Genomic DNA, 23,705 nt, shown 5'->3' on the forward strand with positions numbered 1-23,705 from the left:
ACTTTCACTTTTTTTACATTTTGATACACGAGGTATTAGCCATCCATATTAATAAAGAATCATCAACATAATTCATGCAAACGATTGTTGGCCTAAAATAGAATGGTAGAGAAATTGTACCATAGCCTCGTAATACTCTCCATAAGTATGTGTTAGCTACAGAACATAGTTTTCAAAGTCCCTATTGCAAACCTGTACTGATGGAAAGAATTGTAAGGTTTATGATTGTACCGTACGAATGAGTTCATAAGAAATGTTCCATAAGTTTCGTCACTGGTTACAAACTGGAGCTTGTCATGAAGTGACGTAGGTCATAGATTCGAGGTAAAGCGACGCCAGGTTCTGGCGCTGTCAAAGGCTTAGTAATGCAGACTAAGTAGGAAGATGGAAGTCCTGCAAAATTAACCACCGAGTGTAGGACTTCAATTCTCGCTTCCGTCGTTCTCGAACTAGCTCGAGCTGTAAGTCTCTACCATCACGAAGTATAGCTAGTGTCATACTTATGGAACATATCTTATAAACTTATGTTGTACCTATAATTCTCTTCAAATTATTTATCCAACTTTTTGAATATTATTTTCATCATCATAACACCTATTTCTACCTCGATTCTTATATATATATATTTCTTTTTGGTATTAAGTTTTGATGATATCACTTTTTGAAGGGACTATTCAGAGGCGATTACGTTTTCCACTTCTTTAACGCGTCACTAATAATTTGAAAACGTTTGTGGGATCACGCTCACGCAACATCTTTATATAGGGACTCTGAAATTCGGGTCTCTGTCGCCATTTTGGTGTTCCTTTTTTGCAGAGTAGGAGCTTATCTTCCAATTTCCCGACCTCCATCTTGGTATCATTTCTAACATTAGTGGAAGCTATATTAAGGTTGAGTGAAGTCCCTATAGACTAATGGCATACCATGTTATTTCCCCATAGAGCTTAATACAGTCGAAGCCAGAGGGCTTCCATTTGGAAAGAAATTACTTTTAAACGTGCGTGTTGGGCAGACTGATTTTTCATACTCCCTTCAATTAAAACATTTATTTTTTTAAATATTTACCTCACTTATATAACTGAATTTATAACCCTTTATGTAAAATCGCACCCATTATATATTATTTTCAATAATTTATATTGAAAAAGCCATAAAAAATGCTGGTATACCTTATACAGCTGCCAAGCTAGAAGGGAATGGTTTCTATATATAAACATTCTTAAGCTGCCATATATACTCTAATCAACATCATTTCAAAATGGCTCAAAAAAATGGATTGTTTGTTTGTTATAGTTATAAATATATATGTATCTTGTATTTGTAAATAAAGTTATAACTTTGTTATAAACGTTTTACCTCCATTCATTATGCTACGCAGACGAAAGTGGTAAACGTCATCCCTACGTCACTTCGAATTTTTGCTAAAAGGGAAGCATACATACAGCTACTTGGAATCATTGTGTGGCATTTTTACCTACCGTAGCTGGGCGGATTTTATGGGAAGAGCTAGACCTATCATTATATATGACGAATTTACCTCGTGGAACATCTATCTCGCAGAGCCTGATCTCGAGTCCCGTTGCTACTAACCAATGATATCACAGTTTAGAGAGACGTCAGCATTGAGGCGAAACGGATAGTAAGTTTTCAAGCCCGGCCCACAAAACCCGTATAGAAATTAACACGGTGCAACATATGAGCGCACAATGATTCCAAGTAGCTGTATGTTATCCTGTATTCCTGTTGTAACTAAGTCGAACTATGTTAGATTGTTTTGGAGTTTTGGCATCTTTATTTAGGAACCTTTAAAACAATGAACAGTGAAAGGGTACACTAGAAATAAAAGAAGAACTTTGTATTACCACAGTAACGTTCATAAGATATCTTCCATAAGTATTACACTTCGTAATGCTAGAGACTTATTAACTTATGGTGTTACTTGTGGTATTACCTTACAATACCCTGTCTGTCAGTAACATTAAAAGAAAATTTAATTAAAATTTGTTGGGTTTCTTTACGTTCTTATGCTCGAGTGAAATATGCAAATTTAGAATCATCTGACAACTGTACCGGCGATGACACTTGTTACAAACGAAGGCGGATGACAACTTCGGGGTGATTTCTTTCACAGGTGGAGTTACTGTTCCGTAGCAGAGATTGTCGTAGAAATGGCGGCCATATGCTAATAAATAAATAAAATAGGTAATTATTCATATTTAACAACAATTTTAAATCAATCAAATGGTGTTAATTGAAATAAATGAACTCGTAATTCACATTGATGAAATTTTATTGTAGTTGAATATCTAGCTTGATTTTTATAAAATAAATTGTTAATGACTAGGCATATTTATAGTATACATTGAATCTGGCATCTTATGGAATAGCTTCGTATCTTGGAATAGAATTTGTCGTACGTTAGTTCGAATTTTTGTGGCGTTGAAGCATGGAAATTTCTGCGTCAGGTAGTTGTATATTTCGTTTAAGTAAAGACATTTTGTAGGAGAGTGGTTCAAAGCAATGGCAACTAGCATTTTGAAGGAATATGGCGGTTTCGTGTTAGGGTCACAACTGTACGGTGCGATGTCTTCTGGAGTTACTGACATAACCTTCATTAAAAACTCGACTTTCCGAGTTTCAAAAATAGAGTAAAAAAATTTTATTAATTTTTTGTTTGAGTTTAATTATTTATCTGATTAGATAAAGTACGCTTAAAAATGCCTAAACTCAAACCAGCATGATAGACGTCTTTTGAAAACTCTAAAATACATCACGTGCTTGGTTAGGTATTTAACTAAGCGTACTTCGTCTGAAAATAACGTGGCCTTGCCCTATCACTACTCCGAGAAATAGTAACTCTACTAACTCAAAACATAGTTCTGCCCCTTACATAACAGATTGTACATACCATTAACCATAAGTTTATAAGTGATATGTTCCATAAGTATGACACTAGCTATACTTCGTGGTGGTAGAGAGTTACAGCTCGAGATAACTAGTTCGAGAACGACGGAAGCGAGAATTGAGGTCCTACACTCGGTGGTTAATTAATTTCATCTAGTTCCTATTTAGTCTGCATTATTAAGCCTTTGACAGCGCCTCACCAGGCAATCATCGCTTTACCTCGAATCTATGACCTACTTCAATCACTTCATGATGCAAGCTCCAGTTTGTAACCAGTGACAAACTTATGGCCAACATAACAACTTACGTTACATAGTTTTAAAGCAAAATTTACACACCATCTTTTTGAGTTTCCACATATTTTCTTGTACATCGAGCAACCGGCAATACATTAAATCTTTCGACTGTTCTTCTTGTTCTTCTATAATAACCAGTTTGGCCTAAAAATTAAAATTAATTTAATTAGAAATCATAAATTAACATATTTAATCGGCATGCCGCCTATCACAAAAAAAAATAAAAATAAAACCATCTCCCAATTTCTAGTAAATACATTACCTCCCAAGTACCTCAACAAATAAAATGCGAGTGAGTAATAGTAAAACCACCTTTTTTAAATTAATTTTAATACAGTTACAATACCAATTAATTTATTATTATGTTACACAGGTTCTTTTTTAACACAGAAAAAATCACCAGTATAATCGTACGTTGGAGCTAGACTCCAAAAATGGTTCCTATTGTCACTGAGCCAATTCGGACCGACAAAATTGGAATTTTTAATAAAATTTTGTTTCTGAACACTTAAAGTCTTTCGAACGCAATTTTTAAAATTATTATTGTAATGTGCGTGGTAAAATGGAAATCTCTTCGTGATGTAGTGGTATATTTCTTGAACAGTTAGTCTGCCAGTACAAGATGCTTGAATGGACATGCCAATCAGGGTTTTGAATGAAAGTGGTGGTTTAATTGCCGGGTTCAAGTAGAGGGGATGGGGTGTCAAAACTCCTTTGAACACTGATTCGTCAATTACTAAAATATATCAAGAAAGAGAAAGAAATATTTATATAATAACTTAAATTTCTAAATATGATATAGCTGTATGGCTAAGTTTTGGTTACGAATGTATATTGAATCACACAGAACAAACATAAGAGTAAAAATTAAACGTAACGTTTATTTGTTGTAACTAGGGGATGTAAAAACGAACATGTCATGATTGTGAATTTTTCCAAAAATAATATTCATAAAATGTTAATAAAAAATGTTGTAGTACAATATCTTCAAGGGTCGAACGTACATTTGACAAATGGTTTAATAAAATACATTTGAACATAATGATTTGTATAAAAAACATTTGGATGATCGACCACGATTGTTTTGTTATTTAATACATAGCGTTTATTAAGAAAAATAATAACAGAAGAGACACTTGGAATACTTCATCTCTATTGTGAAGGGAAGACACTTTTAGAAGTGGGCGTGACGTGTAACCCAGTAAACTCACTTATGAAGAAAGGGATACGATTTGATGATAAAAGCTCCGTAAATATTCCCCCTGTCACTTCTATCTTACCCACGCTTTTAGAAAGTAAAACTAAAACTGAAATCACGAAAGAGCAAATGACGCTCATAAGATATGTTCACCATAAGTTTGTCACTGGTTACAAACTGGAGCTTGAAGTGACGTAGGTCATATGGACTCGAGGTGACTTCAATTCTCGCTTCCGTCGTTCTCGAACTAGTTATCTCGAGCTGAAAGTCTCTCTAGCATTAAGTATAGGTATTGTCATACTTATGGAACATATCTTATAATCTTATGATTATATTCATAACTTGTGATAAGCTGATAGTTAATTAACAACAAAAAATAATTAATTAATTAAGACGTGACACTAATTTTTGTTCAATTAAAAATTAGAAATTAATAAATGATAAAAAATTGTACATTGTAAATAAATGTATGAAATTAATTTTACAAAACGATGATATCACGTTTGTCTATTTAAAAAAGTGTCAATGGTTCCCCAATGATGGTTGTCATCCTTCATAAAAATATGTTTCTCTCGACTGAGAGTTTTTCGGACATTATTCTTAAATCTAACCAAGTCCGTTTGATAAAATGGAAATTTCATGAGTATGTAGTTATAAATATCTCCTAAAAATAGTATTTTATTCGGGGATGATTCGAGGGCCATCAAAATCATGGCTCGATAACTAAATGGAGGACGTGTCTCGGGGTGATTCGTATAATGGGCAACTTCTTCTTCGTCGTGGCATCCAAACATCTGTTGCAAATAACCTAAATGTAAAATTGAGATTTGTTAGTAAATACATTTATATTATTAACGTGCATTAATTTCAGGCTTGCTTAAATTGATTAATTGAATTAAAGCGTAACGTTTTCAATTTAAAGACTAATTTATATTGAACGGTAAAATCTACAATAGCGAACGTTTATTTACAAATACACCTTGTCATCTTAGCTTCATAAATGTTCACCAAGTGACAACCTCATTGTAACTGCAGGGTAAAGTTAGTAACGTACCAACAAAAATTGGTACCAAAAGATGATACCATCCTTGATGAAAACGCCACATGCGTTATTCCAGTGCTTTACAATTTACTTATCAAACCGACTAGTTTTAACAAAACTTTTACCCTATCAAGGGAAACTATTAAAGATTCATATTTCTTAAATCAGATATAAATGAGGTAAAATGGACCGTAACTCTCCCAGTGTACCTCGCGCATGCCCCTACCCTTCGATAGGCGATTGTTAAGTGCTGCCACGTAGCGCCATTGTATTTGTATGAGAACTAGCTTCTATTTTTAAGACAGAGGGGGCGTCCTTTACGATTCCGTACTGTACGACCCTACCTAAACGCCTATAGAGGATGCTGGGAGGACTACGGTGCCGTTCCGTTGGTGGGGGTACATAGGAAACGTTATAGGTATGGGGGTTACCACCAGTCTGGGAAATAGCACACTTCCTCTGGTCCAAAACCAGTTTATTAATTGCTTGGACTAGTTTTTTAATTCAAGAAGTGGGGGTTACTGGTCCTCGGGACCAGTTTATTAATTGCAAATCTATAGGAGAACAAAGGCTGGGACCAGTCCGGAGACCAGTATATTATTTCGGGCACTAGGGGGGTCACTGGTCCCAAGGACTAGTTTAAAAAATATCCTTATTTCCCAGACTGGTTACCACTCCATCCCTGTGCCGTTCCGTTGGTGGGGGTACATAGGAAATATGGGGGCTACCACTCCATCCCTATCTCCTTCAAGATTAAATGAAGAATTGAATTATTTTAACCGATTCGCGAAAAATACTTAGTGAAAACTAAGCCAAATTTTTTTCATTCTTTTTCAATTGTCATTTTCAGTTCTCACACGCCAATGGTGAGGTAAATTGGTGCTTACGGTAAAATTACCGTAATTTCTCGGATTTATTTCTTTAATAAAAAACTTTTTGCTTTTACTCAAGGTAGCGGTTATGTCTTTTTTCCAGGAATCATTTTGTTTCGTAGCTATTAGATCCTGGAAATTTTCCCTAAAATATGTGTAAATCTCGCTTGTGGTCAGTCTTTGATTTGGTGAAGATTTTATAGCCATGTCTATCATTTCCTTGTACGAATATTTGTACATGTTTCTTTGGACTCGTAAGAAACTATTTGACGTATTTATGCAACGAGGTCGGTGTTTTCTGGTGACGTCTTTCGATGCTGGGCATTCATCGGCTATGGTAATAGTGTATGGGTCCTGTTCGTACGTCATTTGGGATTGACAGTCCAAGTTTAGTAATGATGATGCGTCATCATACGTGTAGTTGTATGTTCCTCCTAGAAAAATAACCAAAATTAGAAATAATGTTCACGAGTTAGAGTGTGTTTAGGTGAAATAAGACAATGTAGAAGATTTATAAGTTAAATAATTTTTATGAAAAAAATGTGTCATTCAGAATTAGAAAATATTTACTGAGATGTTTCTTCAAATGTTACAGATCGTATAGTGAATTTGAATTTTAATAAATGATTTCTATGCATGGTAATATACATTTTGAAGATGTCACGAATTTTAAAGTAATTTTTTATAATAACCTAAGGAATATCCCGTGTTTGGAAATAACTCTTTCATTGTTTCACTTAAAACGCGATGACGTAATTCGAATCTACAATGGTTATCACCAAGAACCCATATAGGAACTGAGAATGTTTGACTAGAAATCTTATGTGCTTACAAATTCATCCGCAATTCAAGTGGAGAACAGGGGGGGGGGGATATAGAGAAAAACCTGAGATCATGGCACTATCTCTGAATGTTCTCAGGTCTTATATGCGTTCTTGTTACCACAGATATAACCAATGTTAATTTCCTTATCTTGAACAAAAAATCTTATCTTAGATAGAGACAATTCGTGTAAGCAATGTGTTAACATAAACCTTTAACCAGATAACCAGATCTCAATGCGAGCCTAAGAAGAGTCTTATCTGTCAATGGACCATTCCAATAATTGCTTGAAAGAGAACCCAACGCCCACAGGCGGAGGCCGCCATCTTGGGTTATTTCCCTGGCGCCAGGAGGCAAAACCAGATGGAGCCCGAGATCACTATGCAGGCAATAGGATAGTCGACTCGCCTCTAGCGGTGCTTCTGGGCGCGAGGGAATTAACCCAAGAAGGTGATCTCCCCACCCCCTATGGTGTTTGCGTCTCTTCTGGAATTAATGGAGTGCTAGTACTATTTGACAGATTTAATCTTTAAATTTCCAATAACAAGACCCGAAGAAATTCACCTCTTTCTCGTACCTATCTTTCTTCTGACTAATAGTGGCTCGCAGATGATTTTTCCAAGCATTATCACCACTTTCGATAAATTTGGGATAGTTTTTCTCGACATAATCGTATATTTCTTTTATAGTCATCTTTTTATGGGGTGTTGAATTGAGAGCCGAATCTATTAGAGTTTTGTACTGTAGAGAACTAGTTTTACTATGGGTATAAGCCCTGCGAACATTGAAGCTCTGACGCGTACTACTACTATGCGGGTTGCCAGTAATTTTTGACAGTTTAAGTTCATAGTTTTGCGGTCTTCCAAATGAGAATGAGTCAATGGTTGAGCTAGTGTTACGTTGATTGTACGTAAAATATTCTGAAAAAATAATTTTTATAGTTACATGAGTTGTTTACTGCACCCAATTACAGACGAAATTGTAGCACCCCCTGGTGGACTTTAAGAGAACTATAAGACAGATTGCCTAGCAGGGAGAAGTCCGGGAATATTTTTTAAACTAGTCCTGAGGACCAGTAACTCCCCTAGTGTCCAAAGTAATTAACTTGGTCCTGAGGACCAGTAACCCCCCCCCCTAGTGTCCAAAGTAATTAACTTGCTCCTGAGGACCAGTAACCCCCAGGAGCGTCCATTGAAGAACTATATATTTCCAAACACATTTTAAATGGCGCGAATACATTAAAGACAGTACCTAAATTCGGACCACAATAATTTTTATTGTTATACCTAATTTAATTAATATAAATTAAATCGATACACAATATATTAAAATTAAATAATAAATAATGATGATATTAATTTATGATCAATCTTGTTTAATAATCCAATAAGATTTTAAACCTTTAACCGGTTTAACTTTTGTGTAAGAACATTTTCTACTCAGCGTAGATCTGACGGTAGATTTCCATTTAACATTCTTCGTTAAATGTGGAAAATGTACAGCGATGAAATAATAAATTTCGTAAAGTAGTAGACCATTTCCGGGACTCGCTTGCAACGCCACGTCAATGGCACGTTTAATGGATCCTACTGGATATAACATCGTATAATTTAATTAACCCAAGTCTATTTTCCTGATTAAATTAATCATGTTAAAGATGTAATTAAAATAAAGACGAAAAATTCTTCGTAAAAGATTTATATTTATTCTCGCAATATAATATAATTTCTACATTTTAAATTGTTAAATAGAAGCCCATTCATATGAAGTAATTTACTGCGTTATATTATAGTTTTATGTCGACGACCTCTTCTTGCATGTCACAGGGTCGTATGGGTCTTACCGCATTCGCAGGATACAACTTTTATGGTAAGGGAACCAAAGGAAGGACAACAAAACCCTAAACTCAATTAAAAGTAACTCTAAGCTTAAAGGGAATAGAAGGCGGAACGCGTTCTTTACGGATGACCCCCAACAAGAAACCGCTAACTAGCGCCAGACAATACAAAGCCAAAGACTACCACGGTAAAAGTCTGAAGCTTCGTGCAGTGTACTATCAAGAAGTGATATCTAATTTATTAGGGAGAAGGTATAAATTCGCCTCATTTCCAGCTATATCTCCAGTCCAAACCTAGGTAGGCCCGGAGTTAATCCCCGCCTCTAAATTACAACCAGCATCTCATTGGTTCTTGAAAACTCACGTCAGCGCCACGCGAATGACTAAAAAAATTACGTATTTTCCAACTGAGGAGAGGCGAAATAGCCCGGCCTCCTTTTACGATCCCCCTTGTATTTTGAAAGGGGGACTGGGACTATGGCGCGCGAATACTTAGGCATCTTATACCTTCTCCCTAATAAACAAGATATCACTTCTTGGTACTATCTCGCACGATACCCAGTCACGTGGTTATGGCCTTTCCCTTTCATTTACACTTCAAAACTTAGGGATAAAACAATTTCTTAACAAGGGAACGAAGGGGAAAATGAGGTTTAAAAATTTTAATTATTTTTAAAATTTATTTCATTTCACTTGCACCTTTTCTGACTCAATCATTTGTTCCCTCGCACCCTTTCAATTGTCAATCATTCTTCTGGTATAAATATAGGCTATATGGTTACTATGCTATATAGTTATAAATCATTATACATGAAAATATCCCTATTGTTACATTTAATTAATTACTTATGCTCTGAAAATAATAATAAAATTATTATCTAGGAAAATCTCGCTAGGATCTAATTTTCCAGTAATCAGCAGAATATGGAACTCCATCAACAGTAATTTGCTCCTTTTCGTAGTGTTTATTCATAGTTAGGGTAGCGCGTATGCTTTTCTTCCATACTTGCTTGCCTTTTTGCATTACAGCGTATTCTGGGTAATTTTGCTCGATGAATGCAAATATTTCTTTCGTTAAAAGGCGCTTTTCGGATGAAGAATTGATAGCCATGTTTATCAATTCCCGGTAAGATAGCTTTTTACTTTGTTGCAACGATAACATACACGATTCTATTTGTTTCTGTCTTTCGGAAGTACTGACGTACGACTTCTCTTGTTGGGACATATCAAGAGCAGCATTTTGGTACTGCAATTCCTGCTGGGACGTATCAACACCAACAGCATTTTGGTACTGTGATTCTTGCTGGGACGTATCAACAACTGCATCTTGATATATTTCAGTTGGCTCTAATTTCACTTGGATGTTTTGCGGTCTGCTATAACCAAAGTATCGAAAACCTGAAAATAATTATAATACATGTTAGTATAAACGGTAATACAAGAAAAATTATGCCAGTATATTTGAAAATACCTGATTTGTACGTTTATCCCTAAATCTAAATCTAAGTAATAATTATTTGTGTAGTTTAATTATTTAAAATAAAATACAAGGATTCAATTTGCATTTTAATGCTTAATGCGTGTCAGTTTCACGCATGTGATACAGTACTTTGTGTATATTTAAAACTGTACAAAACAAATTGGATTAAAATGAAAACAATGTAAAAATGGATTCATATACCATTTTTCATACATAATATATATATATTTCGTAAACATATGAGAAAGTGTACATTGAATACTGTCGACAGAAAGGGGAGGGGCCTGTAGAAAAAGTAGTTCTCTAACAGTAACTACGTTTAGCTTGTACAATGCAATCTATAACCCCTTGACCTACGACTCTGAAACTGTGTTTTGTAGGAATGTAATCTTAAACAGTAGATGCTCACTAAGAAGGAACTTTCGAGTAGGCGGCTACCTTTCAAAATGGCAGCCTGATAATTTACTTAAACTCTTATTTTAATTATATTTACACTGTTTGTAGTACGTATTCACAAATAAATAGTGGTTTTTTTAGATATTTTAGTCTTAGTTTTTCTCTCGTCGTGTAGCTCTCAACATAAATTCTCATTTTACTTTAAAGGGATACTATGCCCTCGATTTTTAAAAATGAAAAGCATATTAGTCCAAGTATTCCTTTAAAAAACTTCGAAAATATCAGGGCCCACATTAACGTTTACAGGGTACTAATTCTTTGTCAGAATTTTCCAATAAAACAACCCTAATCCACGCATTTCTTTAAAATAACAGTCCCTCCTTGCTAAATTTGAACGAATGGCCGCTTTCCAAATGGCGTCTTCAGTTTTTGTGGTGCACTCGGGAAAATTCTCCTCAAAATATTCATAAACTTGACGGGTAGTGAGGCGTTTATATGGTGATGAATTTATCGCAATGTTAATCATTTCTTTGTATGACTTTCTCTTGCTTTGATTTTTCCCATGCTTCCATGGTACAGACGCCATATTTTGCGATGGTACAGTAAATACATCTTGCGAGTAACTTCTGACGAAGTGATAGTCTCCTAGTTCAGAAAATTCAGAAATTCACGCGCACAATATTTAGTAATGTACATCGAGGTGCAGAGCATCTTTTAGTAGATCAATAATATATGAAAAATATTATATATTTTTTGGTAGTTGGATTCTGATGACGAAACTATAAGACCAATCAGGAAACCCCTACACATATTTAACGTAAATCTCAGGAATGTATACAGCTAGCAGGAATCATTGTTTCCCCATACATACCATGTTAATTCCTATCCGGGTTTTGTAGGCCGGACTAGAGAACTTACTACCCGTTACGCGTTGTAATTATGACGTATTTCTAGCTGTGTTGCATTGGTTGGTAGAAATTCGTCATAAATAATTATTAACTCTTCCCACAAAATCCGCTGAGAAAATGGATACACAATTATTCCTAGTAGCTGTATGCATTCCCGGTAAAATTTATGAATTTACACAATCTGCCTGGTTCTGATTGGTCATGAAGATTAAACGTTTGAAAATAAATTTCCCAACGAAAGATAATTTGATAAAAACTTTAATTACATTAATCAAGGGCGTGCCAACTACGGGGGCAGCGGGGGCGAAGGCCCCCGCTCAAATTTTGAACTCTATGGGACTTTAACATTAGGCAGCCATTTTGCCCCCGCTCCAGTGCAAAATTTTGCCTCATGTTGGCACGCCCCTGACATTAATAGTTACTTCGATAAAACGATTCCAAAAAAAAAAAAATTGTTGGACCAAAATTCATGTGGATAATTTAATTACCGCACACGAAAGTTAGGATCGAGTTATGTTAACAAACTAGCATGCTAAAACTTTCAATCGTCTTTTACTCCCTTTAATGGCCAAATAAAACAAGTATTAGCCTATTTAAAATGCCATTATGAACACTAAAAATACTTTTTTATGTATTACACTACAAAACACATTCATCAAACACAATTAACATTAACATTAACGCTCTTTAAAGTCCATTGAGTGCGAAAGCCTTTAGATGGCTTAACTTTTTCGAAGAATCTTTGGTTATTACTTAAAGTAACCCCAATATTGTTTTTCAAATTGTCTGTGGTATGGTATTTTGAAATACAGTTTGGAAACGTTTCCACAATACAAGTAGCCATTTCCGCCACAGTTAATTTTTTGTCGTGAGATGAAGAAATAACGAAACTTATCATATCTCTTAAAGGTTGAAGTTGTTGATTTTGAACCACCTTTAGGAACGGATTATGACGGTATTGTTTGCAACCTATAAAAGTTAAACATACACCATTGATAAAAACGGTGAAAAGACTAACTAAAATTAGACCTAATGTTTGATGTGTTAGGTAATGTATTCAGTTATAAAGATTAAATTAAAATGAAAATAAAATTCTTTAAGTTTTTTTCAAAGTCCACCGATATCGAAAAGTTTTTTCTCCGTAAGCTGAAGATGGTCCAATTTTGGTGAAGATGTTTTTGTTTTTAGTTAAAGTTACGGCGATATTATTTTTTAATCCTTCTAATGAACGGTATTTATTTGTGCACGTCGGATAGTAATGTTTGATATATTGAAGTATTTCCACTAGAGGTAATTCTTTGTTAACCGATGACAATATAGCCGAGATAATCATATCCTTTAATGGCACCGTTGTTTGTTTAAGGAACAACAGTTTGTTTCGATTTCCAATTTGCTTCGGGATATAAGGCGAAAAACCTAAAAGGATTAAATACACATTTTTTCTAAATCGCAGGGAATGAATTTTTAATTTTGAATATGGCATGCGGAGATTGGAAAATTGTTGGAAAACATGCGAAACAACAACAGAAGTGAATCTTGTTTGTTATACTGTGTAAAAAATATCGTATTATTTATTATTATTTTTTTTTAATATATATATATACATATCTTAATACTTGTGAACACAAAATATATTTTATGCATTAGATTTTTTGAAATACAGGGTGTATCTGAAATGGACGTAGGAGCGGAAGTATTTGGGTTCCTGGGGCCAATATAAGGCGAAACTGTGGTATGACATTTTGTCGTACGCCAATCCATTTGGAAGTTACTTGAACCTCACACTTGCTAGTTTGCATAAATCACAGCATGTTAACATCGTCTAAAACAGTAGGAATTAAGTTCAAAATAGGATGATTATTGCAAATTAGTGGGTGCCAGCTAAAACAAAAAAAGCCTCATAGCCATAGAGTCAATTTTTAAGGAGTAGAAAGTTGTACATTTGGTGACTCATAACGAACATCATTGTAAAACAACATGTAACGATTAGTTTGTTGAAACAAATGACAGATACTAACGGGAAACTGACAGCGATAACTAGCGGAAACTAATAAGGAACACCGACATTTTGCTTCATTCTTCAAACAAACGAAAGGTTGTAAAAGCGTTCATTTTGGTTTGTGTACAAGACTACATATCCGGCAACGTCTTGTTTCCATTAAATTAGCAAATTGTTTTTTACATGCTTTAAAACACTTTGAACCTTTAAAAGAAGTACCTTTTTTACCGTTTTTAATGACAATTTTCATAGAATAATTCTAAGGAGTAAGAATGTACATTTTCTTATGGGTACATTACATTGCATCTCGCATTGCACTATGTATCCTGTCGTTCTCAACGCTGGCAGATTGCTACCAGTTAGTAAAGGTCATTAGTATAAAGTTTGAGGGTGGTCTGCAAATTTACTAAGGTTTAATCGTTTATTAATTTATTTGCGAAGTTTTTTCTTAGTTTTAAATTAACCCTCCACTTTTGTTTTTTCTCAAATTTTCTTTAGTTTTATTTGCTATTACTTTTAGTTGTACCTCGTAATCAGTGTAGGCCAATCACGAGATTTCAACCCTTTCTTGAAAAAGTTAGTAGTGTGTAACCTTGAGAAGGCATGCTAGGTTTCATGAAGCCCACTCCTAAGTACGCTATTCAACATAGCGTACCTAATTTTTTACGGGTGAAGTTTCGGGTGAGGACCCAAGAAAAACTCCATTACTCCCTCACTGTAATTTTTTGGAGAAAGGAATGTTCCCTTTTTTGGTCACTTTGAACCATAAAAATTTTTAATTCATTTTCAACATTTAGGTTTCATCATTATTTCTTGATTTTTATAAGGATTAAGTTTTACAAATTATGCATTTTACTGCTCAGTTTTAACAGGCGTTGCCCAACATCCCATCCCAAACATTCGCCCACTAACAATTATTCACGAATACCGATTTCGATAAGTTGCAACATTAACCTAATCTTTAAACTAAATGCAACCTTTCGATTGTTTGAAGAATGAAGCAAAATGTCGGTGTTTCTTATTAGTTTGCGCTACTTATCGCTGTCAGTTTACCGTTAGTATTGGTCAGTTGTTTCAACACACTAAATCCTAACATGTTGTTTTACATTGATGTTCTTTTATGAGTCACCAACTGTTAAACTTTCTACTCCTTAAAAATTTACTATAAACTCTATGGCTATGAGGCTGTTTTGTTTTATCTGGCAACCACTAAATTGCAATAATCATCCTATCTTGAACTTAATTCCTACTGTTTTAAACGAAGTCAACATGCTGTGATTTATGCAAACTAGCAAGTGTTAGGTTCAATTAACTTCCAAATGGGTTGGCGTACGACAAAATGTCATAGAACAGTTTCGCCTTATATTGGCCCCAGGAACCCAAATACTTCCGCTCCTACGTCCATTTCAGATACACCCTGTATACACAAAATCTTAAACTTCAAGCATTTTGAAGGAAATGAAATTAAAAAGTAATTAAACATGAGTATCACGGTTTTTATTTACTAATTGTTGAGGTTCTGAACCGTGCTGAAATGTACGAACTGTTTATGTGTATTTTTGCCCATAAAATTGCGTATACAATTAATGTGGGACAGATAAAGCATGACCATAATTAGTCTGGTTTTTCAAAATAATTAAATGAAAAAAATGTTGAAATTAATAATTGTTCTTTTTCAAATAGTCAACTTAATGTCTATTTCAACCAGGGATAAGGGAGTTGAGATGGATTGGAAATGATGATGGGCGACCTGCGGCACCGTATCTCTCCCAATGTACCTCGCGCACGCCCCTACCCTTCGGTAGGCGATTGTCAAGGTTCGGCGATTGCTAAGCGCCATTTTATTTGTGTGAGAACTAGCTTCCATTTTTAAGATAGAGGGAGCGCCCTTTACAATTTCGTCCGGTACGACCCTACCTAACCGCTGAGGATGCTAGGAGGACTACGGTGCCGTAGGTGGGGGTACAAAGGCAACGCTATAGGTATGGGGGTTTCCACTCCATTCCTCTCTCCTTCAAGTTTCAACATGGTTTTGCCTTGAAGGAGAGAGGGCTGGAGTGGTAACCCCCATACGGATAACGTTGCCTCTATACCCCACCTACGGAAAGGCACCGAAGTCCCAAAGTATTCCCAGCATCCTCAGCGTTTAGTTAGGGTCGTAAAGTACAAAATCGTACTTTGTCTTAAAAACAGATGCTACTTCTGATACAAATATAATGTCGCTAGCCAGCAGCACTTAACAATCACCTACAGTAGGGTAGGGACGAGCGCGAGGTATACTGGGATAGTTAAGGGTAGCGCAAGTCGCCCATCATCAAATCCACTCCATCTTACCTCATTTATCCCTGCATTAAATAGTCTCTTTCTATAAAACTAATCTCCAGTAATGCAACTGGTTACAATTTTTATCTAAACAACATTGGTTTCGTTCACACTCTTTAACAAAACATTTCTTGGTCGTTAAAATATTTCTAACACTATTCCTCCACCAAGTTGGACATTTTTGAATAAACTCCGGGTAACAATGTTCGATAAGTTGGCAGACTCTACTAGACTGCAGTCTTTTTTCGCCGGACGTTTTGAAAACGGATACTACTATGTTTGTCACCGATAAGTTTGATGTCTTCAGGAGACGAGGTTTAAAAGTGTACGATCTTTGCAATTTTGATCTCAAATGACTTCCGTATCTGTACGCGACTTGAGAAATAGTTCGAGAGAAAAACGTGTTACAAATCTGTACATGATAGAAACCATGTGTATTTAAATGTGTTAACGGCCTAATGAAAGAATTATTCATGCCAAATATTTTTAATTTCAAAGATGCTTTAATTTAAAAATTTGTTTTACATTAATTTTCAGACATCAATATCAGGTCTATTGTTGTCCAAAATTTATGCCAAACCTCTTAAACCATTTAACAAATTAAATTAACTGGATGTTAATTAGTATTAAATGTCACTTAACTGCCTTCTATATAAACCCGGTTTCTATAAAAAATAAATTAGATGTTAATGCTTAGTTATGATTTAATAAAGAGATTGTCGAAATATCTCACCAGTTTTTCAAAAGTTATCCTTGGACACAGATTTACGGAAAGTATGATAGGTTTATGGTTTGAGATAAAGACTTAAACAGAAAATATTACTGAAACATTTATTACAATATTAATAAGAATAGAAAAATGAGATTTAAATTAATAGTAGATTTAGCACATTCTTTGGCGTAATTAATGTAAGTTAAAAAATAGGTATAATACTAGCGGCTTTGAACTTCTTTTCAAACCCTAGCTAATCATTCATGAAGAGACTTGGAAGAAAACCTGTCTTTCTACAGAAACTTTGGTCACTTTAACCAATTCTTAAATTATTAAATTTTCCCGCAAAATACTAGAACTTCAAGTTAACTTCTAAATCTTAGTTTTCACGCAAAACACTAGAACCTCAGGTTAACTTCTAAAACGTAGTTTTGCCGCAAAACACTAGAACCTCAGGCTAACTTCTAAAAATGTAAGTTTGTAACACAGGCATTTCAACGACTAGGTATTAGGAAAAACCTCAAAAAAATGTAAGCAATAAACTAACGCATCTTAATTTCAACAACAAAAAAACCAGAATCTTTTTTCCCAAAAATCGCAGTAAATCAGGTACATTTGTGACCCTTATCTTTCATGAAGCGACTTTGAAGAAAATATGTTTTTCCTACAGAAACTTTGGTCTCTCTAAGCAACTCTTAAATCCTTAAAATTTTCCCACAAAACGCTACAACTTTGGGCTAACTTCTAAAATATCAGTTTGTAAGTAACACAGACATTTAAACGACTACATAACTGACTAGGTTTTAGGAAAAACCTCAAAAGAAAAAAATGTAACCTAACGTATCTAAATTTCAAATGGAAAGAACAAAACAGTAACCTTTTTTTCAAATATCGCAGTAAATCAGGTACATTTGTGACCCTTATCTTTCATGAAGCGACTTTGAATAAAACATGTTTTTCTACAAAAACTTTAGTCTCTTCAAGAAACTCTTAAATCCTTAAATTTTCCCACTAAACACTAGAACTTTAGGCTAACTTCTAAAATGTAAGTTTGTAAGTAGCACAGGCACTTAAACGACTACATAACTGACTAGGTATTAGGAAAAACCTCACAGGAAAAAAATGTAACCTAACTTATCTAAATTTCAAATGGAAAAAACAAAACAGTAACCTTTTTTTCAAATATCGCAGTAAATCAGGTACATTTGTGTTAGTAATATTAGGAATAATGTATAAGGAAACGTAAGCAATAAGCTAACGTCCCTAAATTTCACAAAACAAACGAAAAAAATACAGGAACCTTTTTTTCAAATATCGCAGTAACTCAGGCACATTTGTGTTAGTAATATTAGGAATATGTATAGGAAACGTAAGCAATAAGCTGACGTATCAAAATTTCACAAACAAGCCCCCCCCCCAAAAAAACCAAAAACAGGAACCTTTTTCCAAATATCGCAGTAAATCAGGTATATTTGATTTGAGATTTTGTGTTAGTAATTTTAGGAATAAGGTATAGGAACTTTTGTAACAACGAAGTTCAATTCGCATTATTTTGCCAATTCATCAACTATCTTCCAATAATTCCAGCGGCCATTTTCAACTGGTTCTTTAACATAATGCTTGCTATTTGAAAGAATAGCTCTTATACGTGGCATCCACGTATTCTTGTCACACGTGGTATAGTACGGGAAGTTTTCCGTTATGTAACTCATAATGCTTTTGGCGGGAAGGCGCTGTTGTTCGGAACTTTTAATCGCCATGTCAACTAAAGTCCGCATTGTAAATGGTGGCTTTGCCATCAACATCCTATCATCAGGAACAAATGAAGTGTATTCATCCACTTTTGGTTTTGGTAATAATTTTGGGCTCCTTTGCAGTTTTTTTCCTTGTTTAAATCTGAATTTTGGTGGCAAACCGCTCAGTTTCATTTTAGGTTTCGTGGTTTTTCTCATTGAAACCCAATTCAAAGCTGAAAGAAAAAATGTTCATTATTTTATTATTTAAATCAAGAACAATTAATTTAAGTCCGCAAAATAACAAAATTTAAAAATTTGTAAGATCATTTAAGACGCATGCGTTAACTTGAATGAGGGAGCCCAGCCAAAAATTTTAAAATTCTTTATAGGAAAAACATGAATTCTTTTCCGGAATTATAGGATTTTAAAGGAGAAAAAATCATGTGTTTTTATAGAAAAATATAGGAATAAAAATGCATGATCATATATAATACTATTTAGGCTTAAACCTTGTAGAAAAATCTCTAGAAAAAATAATGAATTTAATTTTACTTTGAAAATTCAGAGGAACTTAATTAAAATATATAATATATAAAAAATTCTGAGCGAACTCCGCAATTTCGGTCAAATCTAGGCAAATGTGATCTCGATAAAAGAGCCAACTAAATTAATTTTGATAAATTTGATGCTAAACTATACGAAAACTTCCCAAACTAAGTCAAAAATATATGATATTATTATACATTTCATGAAATTATAGCATAAAATAATACTACAGGTTCAAAAATATAGGATTTTATAGGAATTATATATAGGACCGCCGGGGATCCCTACTTGAATATTAACAGAAACAATTGAATTAGACAAAAATAATAAAACACAATACATGCTTTTAAAATTGTATGAAAAATATTTTTATTTTTATTGCTATTATAATAAGTGTAAATAAATTGTAGACCATAATCTCAATACATAAACAACAACAATAAACACAAATGAAACCCCACCCCTGTATGTAATTTTTGTAATTGTAAACAAAAATATTAATTAATTTAATAAAATGCATTGAAATACTGTCTATGTTGCGATTTCAAATGAATTTTAAAATGATCAGTTCGACCGAATGTTTTTGAACAAAACCGGCATTTTTTAAGCTTCCCTTGTTGATGTCGCGATTGTATGTGACGCGTTAAGTTGCCTACACTAGAAAGCGATACATTACACAATGCGCAAAAAGTACGCCCGGATCTTCGCGCTTCTTCAACTACAAAACAAATTAAATACGAAAAAATTTAATTCGATTAACGGCCAAAGCTAACTATATTAATTAATTAAAGCAGGGATAGATTTAATTTTAGAAGTAGGAATGGAGAACAGAGTAAGTAATCTGAGCGCGCGTCGAAGTCCCGGACCCCCCTTTAGCCGGGACGAGGGGTATGAAAGAAGAGGCGGGTGGGTCATAGCGACAGAGGTAAAAAGGAATTACGTGTGTATTTTTCGCCGTCCCCATTAGCAACGTCATCAAAACGTATAGTTTTAAGTGAGCCTATAAGATAATTTAAACTTTTCGTTGCGTGTTGGAGGGAGGGGCGCTATGAGTCGGACTGAAGTAAATATTAACCGTATATCTCCATTCCTTCTTCTAAAATTAAATCTATCCCTGATTAAAGTTAACTTACTGGAACTTGAGACGGATTCCGGTAAAAATTTAGGCGCGTAAGTATCGTGAAATTCCAAAAAGTGTCTCGAGTATTCGTCTAAAGTTGGTATTGATTTGCTACACAGAAAACACCATAATTCTCCTTCAAATTCTAAAAAAAGCATATTATTAAATAAATAAAAACACCTAATATAAATTAGCTTAATTAATTTATATTATATTTATTCCTAATCTACATTAAATATTTCCGGTGTATGTATAATATATAATTAAATAAATTAGTCTTGTTTAAAAATTTAAATATCTTTTAATGAATCATTCAACATACCCTGTTTTACAAAATTTTCCCCGTTATAAGTGAAAAATAATTATTTATATATATATTAACCATTAACCATACATTTTTAATACTTTTAGGGTTAAAAATGTTTAACTTTTTAAGGATTTTGAGAATATTAACAATTTTCTTTATTAAATATTAAAGTACAAATATAATTAATTCCTTCAACCATTTATAAATATTTGAGCTATGGAGAAACAGTTTCTAAATGTCGAGCAAGTTATAACGTTTCATTTGACCTTTTCACCTTTCAAAAGAGTATCGTTCGATAACTATCAATTATTTTGATAGTTAAAATAAATTAAAACAAATGCTTCTAAATAAACTGGCCAAGATCATATATTGAGTTCTTTAGTTTTAACTATTTAATAGAATTTATTGAAAAACGTGTACGAAAATTAACCTATGACCTTTCAAAACTGGACTGGTCACATCAGAAAAATCACAGGTGATTTCAATTTTTCTATGTAAATATGATTAACACGTAAATATTAATTGAAATAAAAATGCAAATGTCTAAAGTGTAACACGTTTATTGCAGCGCAATTTCGTCAACCTCTGCAATAAGAACTTTTGCAGAAAAAAAAAAATCACAGATTTGCGCTAAATTTGCCCTAATTTCTTGAAATCTCCGAGTTAACTAACGTAACTCCTCAAGTGTTTTTTTTTTGTATAAAATCACAGATTCGGACCCTCCCCCACCCAAAAATAATTATTGCATATTGCGCCTAATTTAACGCTATAACTTGCCCAACAATAGTTTAAAATGGACGGACATAATTTCATCGATGGTTAGAGCTTAATCTGCGCAATGTCATTCCAGCAGATTCGATATTTGATTTGGGTAGTAAACCAGCGCGTCTTCTTGGCTCCACTTTATCTTTAAAACTGGTTAAAACCACCTTATAATTGGTACTAGGCCTTTCGTGAATTCGCATATGTATCTTCATATTGTCTGATCTCGTAAATTCTCGATTGCAAACTTAAAAACCAAAAACAAAATTGCTAAAAATTAAAAACACCGAATACGCGAAATAACTGAAAAGAAATTTCGAAAGAATAGTGGCAGGAATACATACAGCTACTAGGAATCATTGCGCCTAGATATCTCCCATGCGGGTTTAGTGGGTGGGGCTTGGGGCTTGAGAACTTAGTATCCGTAACGCCTCGTATTTATGACGTCTTTCCAACTGTGGTTTATTCAGGTTTGTGGGTGGGGCTTGATAACTTACTATATATTACTTACTGTGAGGTCAGGTTCAACGCGTAGTGAGATAGGAAATTCGTGAGATAAATTAGTCATCAGGGATAGATTTAATTTTAGAAGTAGGAATGGAGAACAGAGTAACGTGGGCGCGCGTCATAGTCCCGGACCCTATTCCACGGGGCGGAGGGGTATGAAAGAAGAGGCGGGTGGGTCATAGCGACAGAGGTAAAAAGAAATTGCGTATTTTTCGCCGTCCCCGTCACCAAAACTTAGTTTAAGCGAGTCAATAAGATAATTTAAACTTTTAGTTATGTGTTGGAGGGAGGGGCTCTATACTGGGTGGTCTATGAGTCGGAATAACTGAAGTAAAGACTAACCGTTCTACATTCCTACTTATAAAATTAAATCTATCCCTGGTCATATATAGTGATTAGTCTAGCTCCTCCCTTAAAGTCCCCCTAGATAAAGGAGACTTTCATGGTCACACATTGATTCCTATTAGTCGGTATGTACTCCTGATATTGGTAATATATATATATGTACTTTTACAAAAAAATTTATTTCCCCCATGTTGTCTACGGATGTGTCTAGTTAAATTTCCAGCTGATGACGATGTTGAAATGCACAACGGGCATTGATACAATCCTTGCTCATTTCGTTTATACAACATATCTGAAAAAACCAATATCTAATTACGAAAAAAATTGACGTTAAATTGTAATTAATGCATTAATCCTGTTAAGCTTTACTGGTGCTATCGGGTGTAAGATTAAGTCAATATTACGTTTCATGGTAATTAATATTTATTATAACAAGACAATGGATTATATAATTTCTAATGGAATAAGTTTTAACAAATTAGTTTAGTTTAATTTTGGCTAAATTCGATCGTAAAAACAGAGTTTTTTTATAAAAAATCAAAAAGCACAGTATCAGTAACGATAACTTGAACGAAAGTGTAGGTATCATAAATATTCCATATTTCTAATTTCCCTGATAATATAGGCCTAATTCGATTAAAGTTAAATAAAATTGCACAAATGCAAAAGAGAGGCAAAAATTTCGAAGTGTTAATTTGGTCCCAACACAAGTTGCTTGTTGCAATGGTTACTAAGGCTTTAATAAGATATATTTTGAACTTACGATAGTATAATTATTCTTTTGCTACAACTAATTGCTAATTCACCGTTTTAATGTTATTACGAACGCTGCATAACTCAATTAAAAGCTGCCAAATAACACGCTACGCTACAAATTTTGAACATACTTTCATAGCACCGTAAAATGCGTGAAAACAATGCAACACATGAAACTGCGCTACCTATAACCTGCATGTCAGTCTTTTATTTCCTAAAGCTTAAATAACTTCCGAAATACGTAATTTGAAGCGGAAATATTGTACGTTACACTTTAAATTCAAGTTACCGTACCAGTACCACTAATACCAACCATTAATCGCTAACCATCTATCATAAAAAAATTTTCGTAGAAAAATATATAGACTTAATAAAAATAATTCATAATTATTTTATTTCATGTGAAAAATAGTAAAAAACCAACCAGGTTAACACGTAACTAACGTGAGTAGAACATTGTAATAATAAAAATAAAAAATGTCAACATTAACACCGAAGGTCTTAATCTTAAATTTGATAAAAAAAATATATATTGGCCTGTAAGTAAGTACAATAAAGGGGTGTGTATGTGTTAGTTAAGGTATATTATTAACTATAACGAATACTTTCTAAGATTTCCGTGATAAACGTTCAAATGAGTCGTAAGTACGCTCTTTGTTTCAAAATTCATGTTACAAATGTAACATTTAAGTTCGTTATTATCGTGAAAGGTTCGATTGTGACGCTCTAAACTGTTGATTGACAAAAAATTGGAAGGGCAGAGTTTACACCAGTACCGCATTCTTCTAGCATTCTTATCATATACAGATTGGGCTGCTGAAAATAAAACATTTGCATC

At 34.1% G+C, this 23,705-nt stretch overlaps 1 protein-coding gene and 1 long non-coding RNA gene across 25 annotated transcripts in view; one reads left to right on the forward strand and one right to left on the reverse strand.

Annotated features, from left to right (window-relative positions):
- The window catches only part of LOC149702682 (uncharacterized), a 103,510-nt gene extending 102,162 nt beyond the window's left edge, over positions 1-1,348 (forward strand). Inside the window, exon 2 of the long non-coding RNA XR_016381812.1 lies at positions 311-1,348. This is a non-coding gene — a long non-coding RNA (uncharacterized LOC149702682). The remainder of the gene's footprint in view (positions 1-310) is intronic.
- Positions 1,349-1,764: 416 nt separating this feature from the next.
- The window catches only part of LOC149702687 (uncharacterized), a 46,675-nt gene continuing 24,734 nt past the window's right edge, over positions 1,765-23,705 (reverse strand). For 2 of the 24 annotated variants that reach the window (XM_089866550.1, XM_089866555.1), the window contains 2 exons: positions 22,275-22,403; positions 20,469-21,506 (listed from right to left, as the gene is read on the reverse strand). In XM_089866550.1, coding sequence (XP_089722676.1) covers positions 21,307-21,506; positions 22,275-22,403 — 329 coding nt within the window. In that variant the 3' untranslated portion in view covers positions 20,469-21,306. Of the gene's footprint in view, positions 2,183-2,272; positions 2,627-3,242; positions 3,345-3,537; positions 3,937-4,061; positions 5,207-5,306; positions 6,747-6,860; positions 8,055-8,392; positions 8,724-8,816; positions 10,370-10,521; positions 11,493-12,395; positions 12,725-12,763; positions 13,172-15,238; positions 16,452-16,559; positions 18,758-19,561; positions 19,789-20,203; positions 20,336-20,468; positions 21,507-22,274; positions 22,404-22,516; positions 23,684-23,705 lie in introns of those variants that run through there. The other 22 variants (XM_089866540.1, XM_089866543.1, XM_089866542.1 and 19 more) reach the window with 20 other exon arrangements.

Source organism: Phalangium opilio, unplaced genomic scaffold (assembly GCF_054372755.1).
Source record: "Phalangium opilio isolate 3A_F unplaced genomic scaffold, DU_Popi_V2 ptg000017l_1, whole genome shotgun sequence".
NCBI classification, from domain to species: Eukaryota; Metazoa; Arthropoda; class Arachnida; order Opiliones; family Phalangiidae; genus Phalangium; species Phalangium opilio.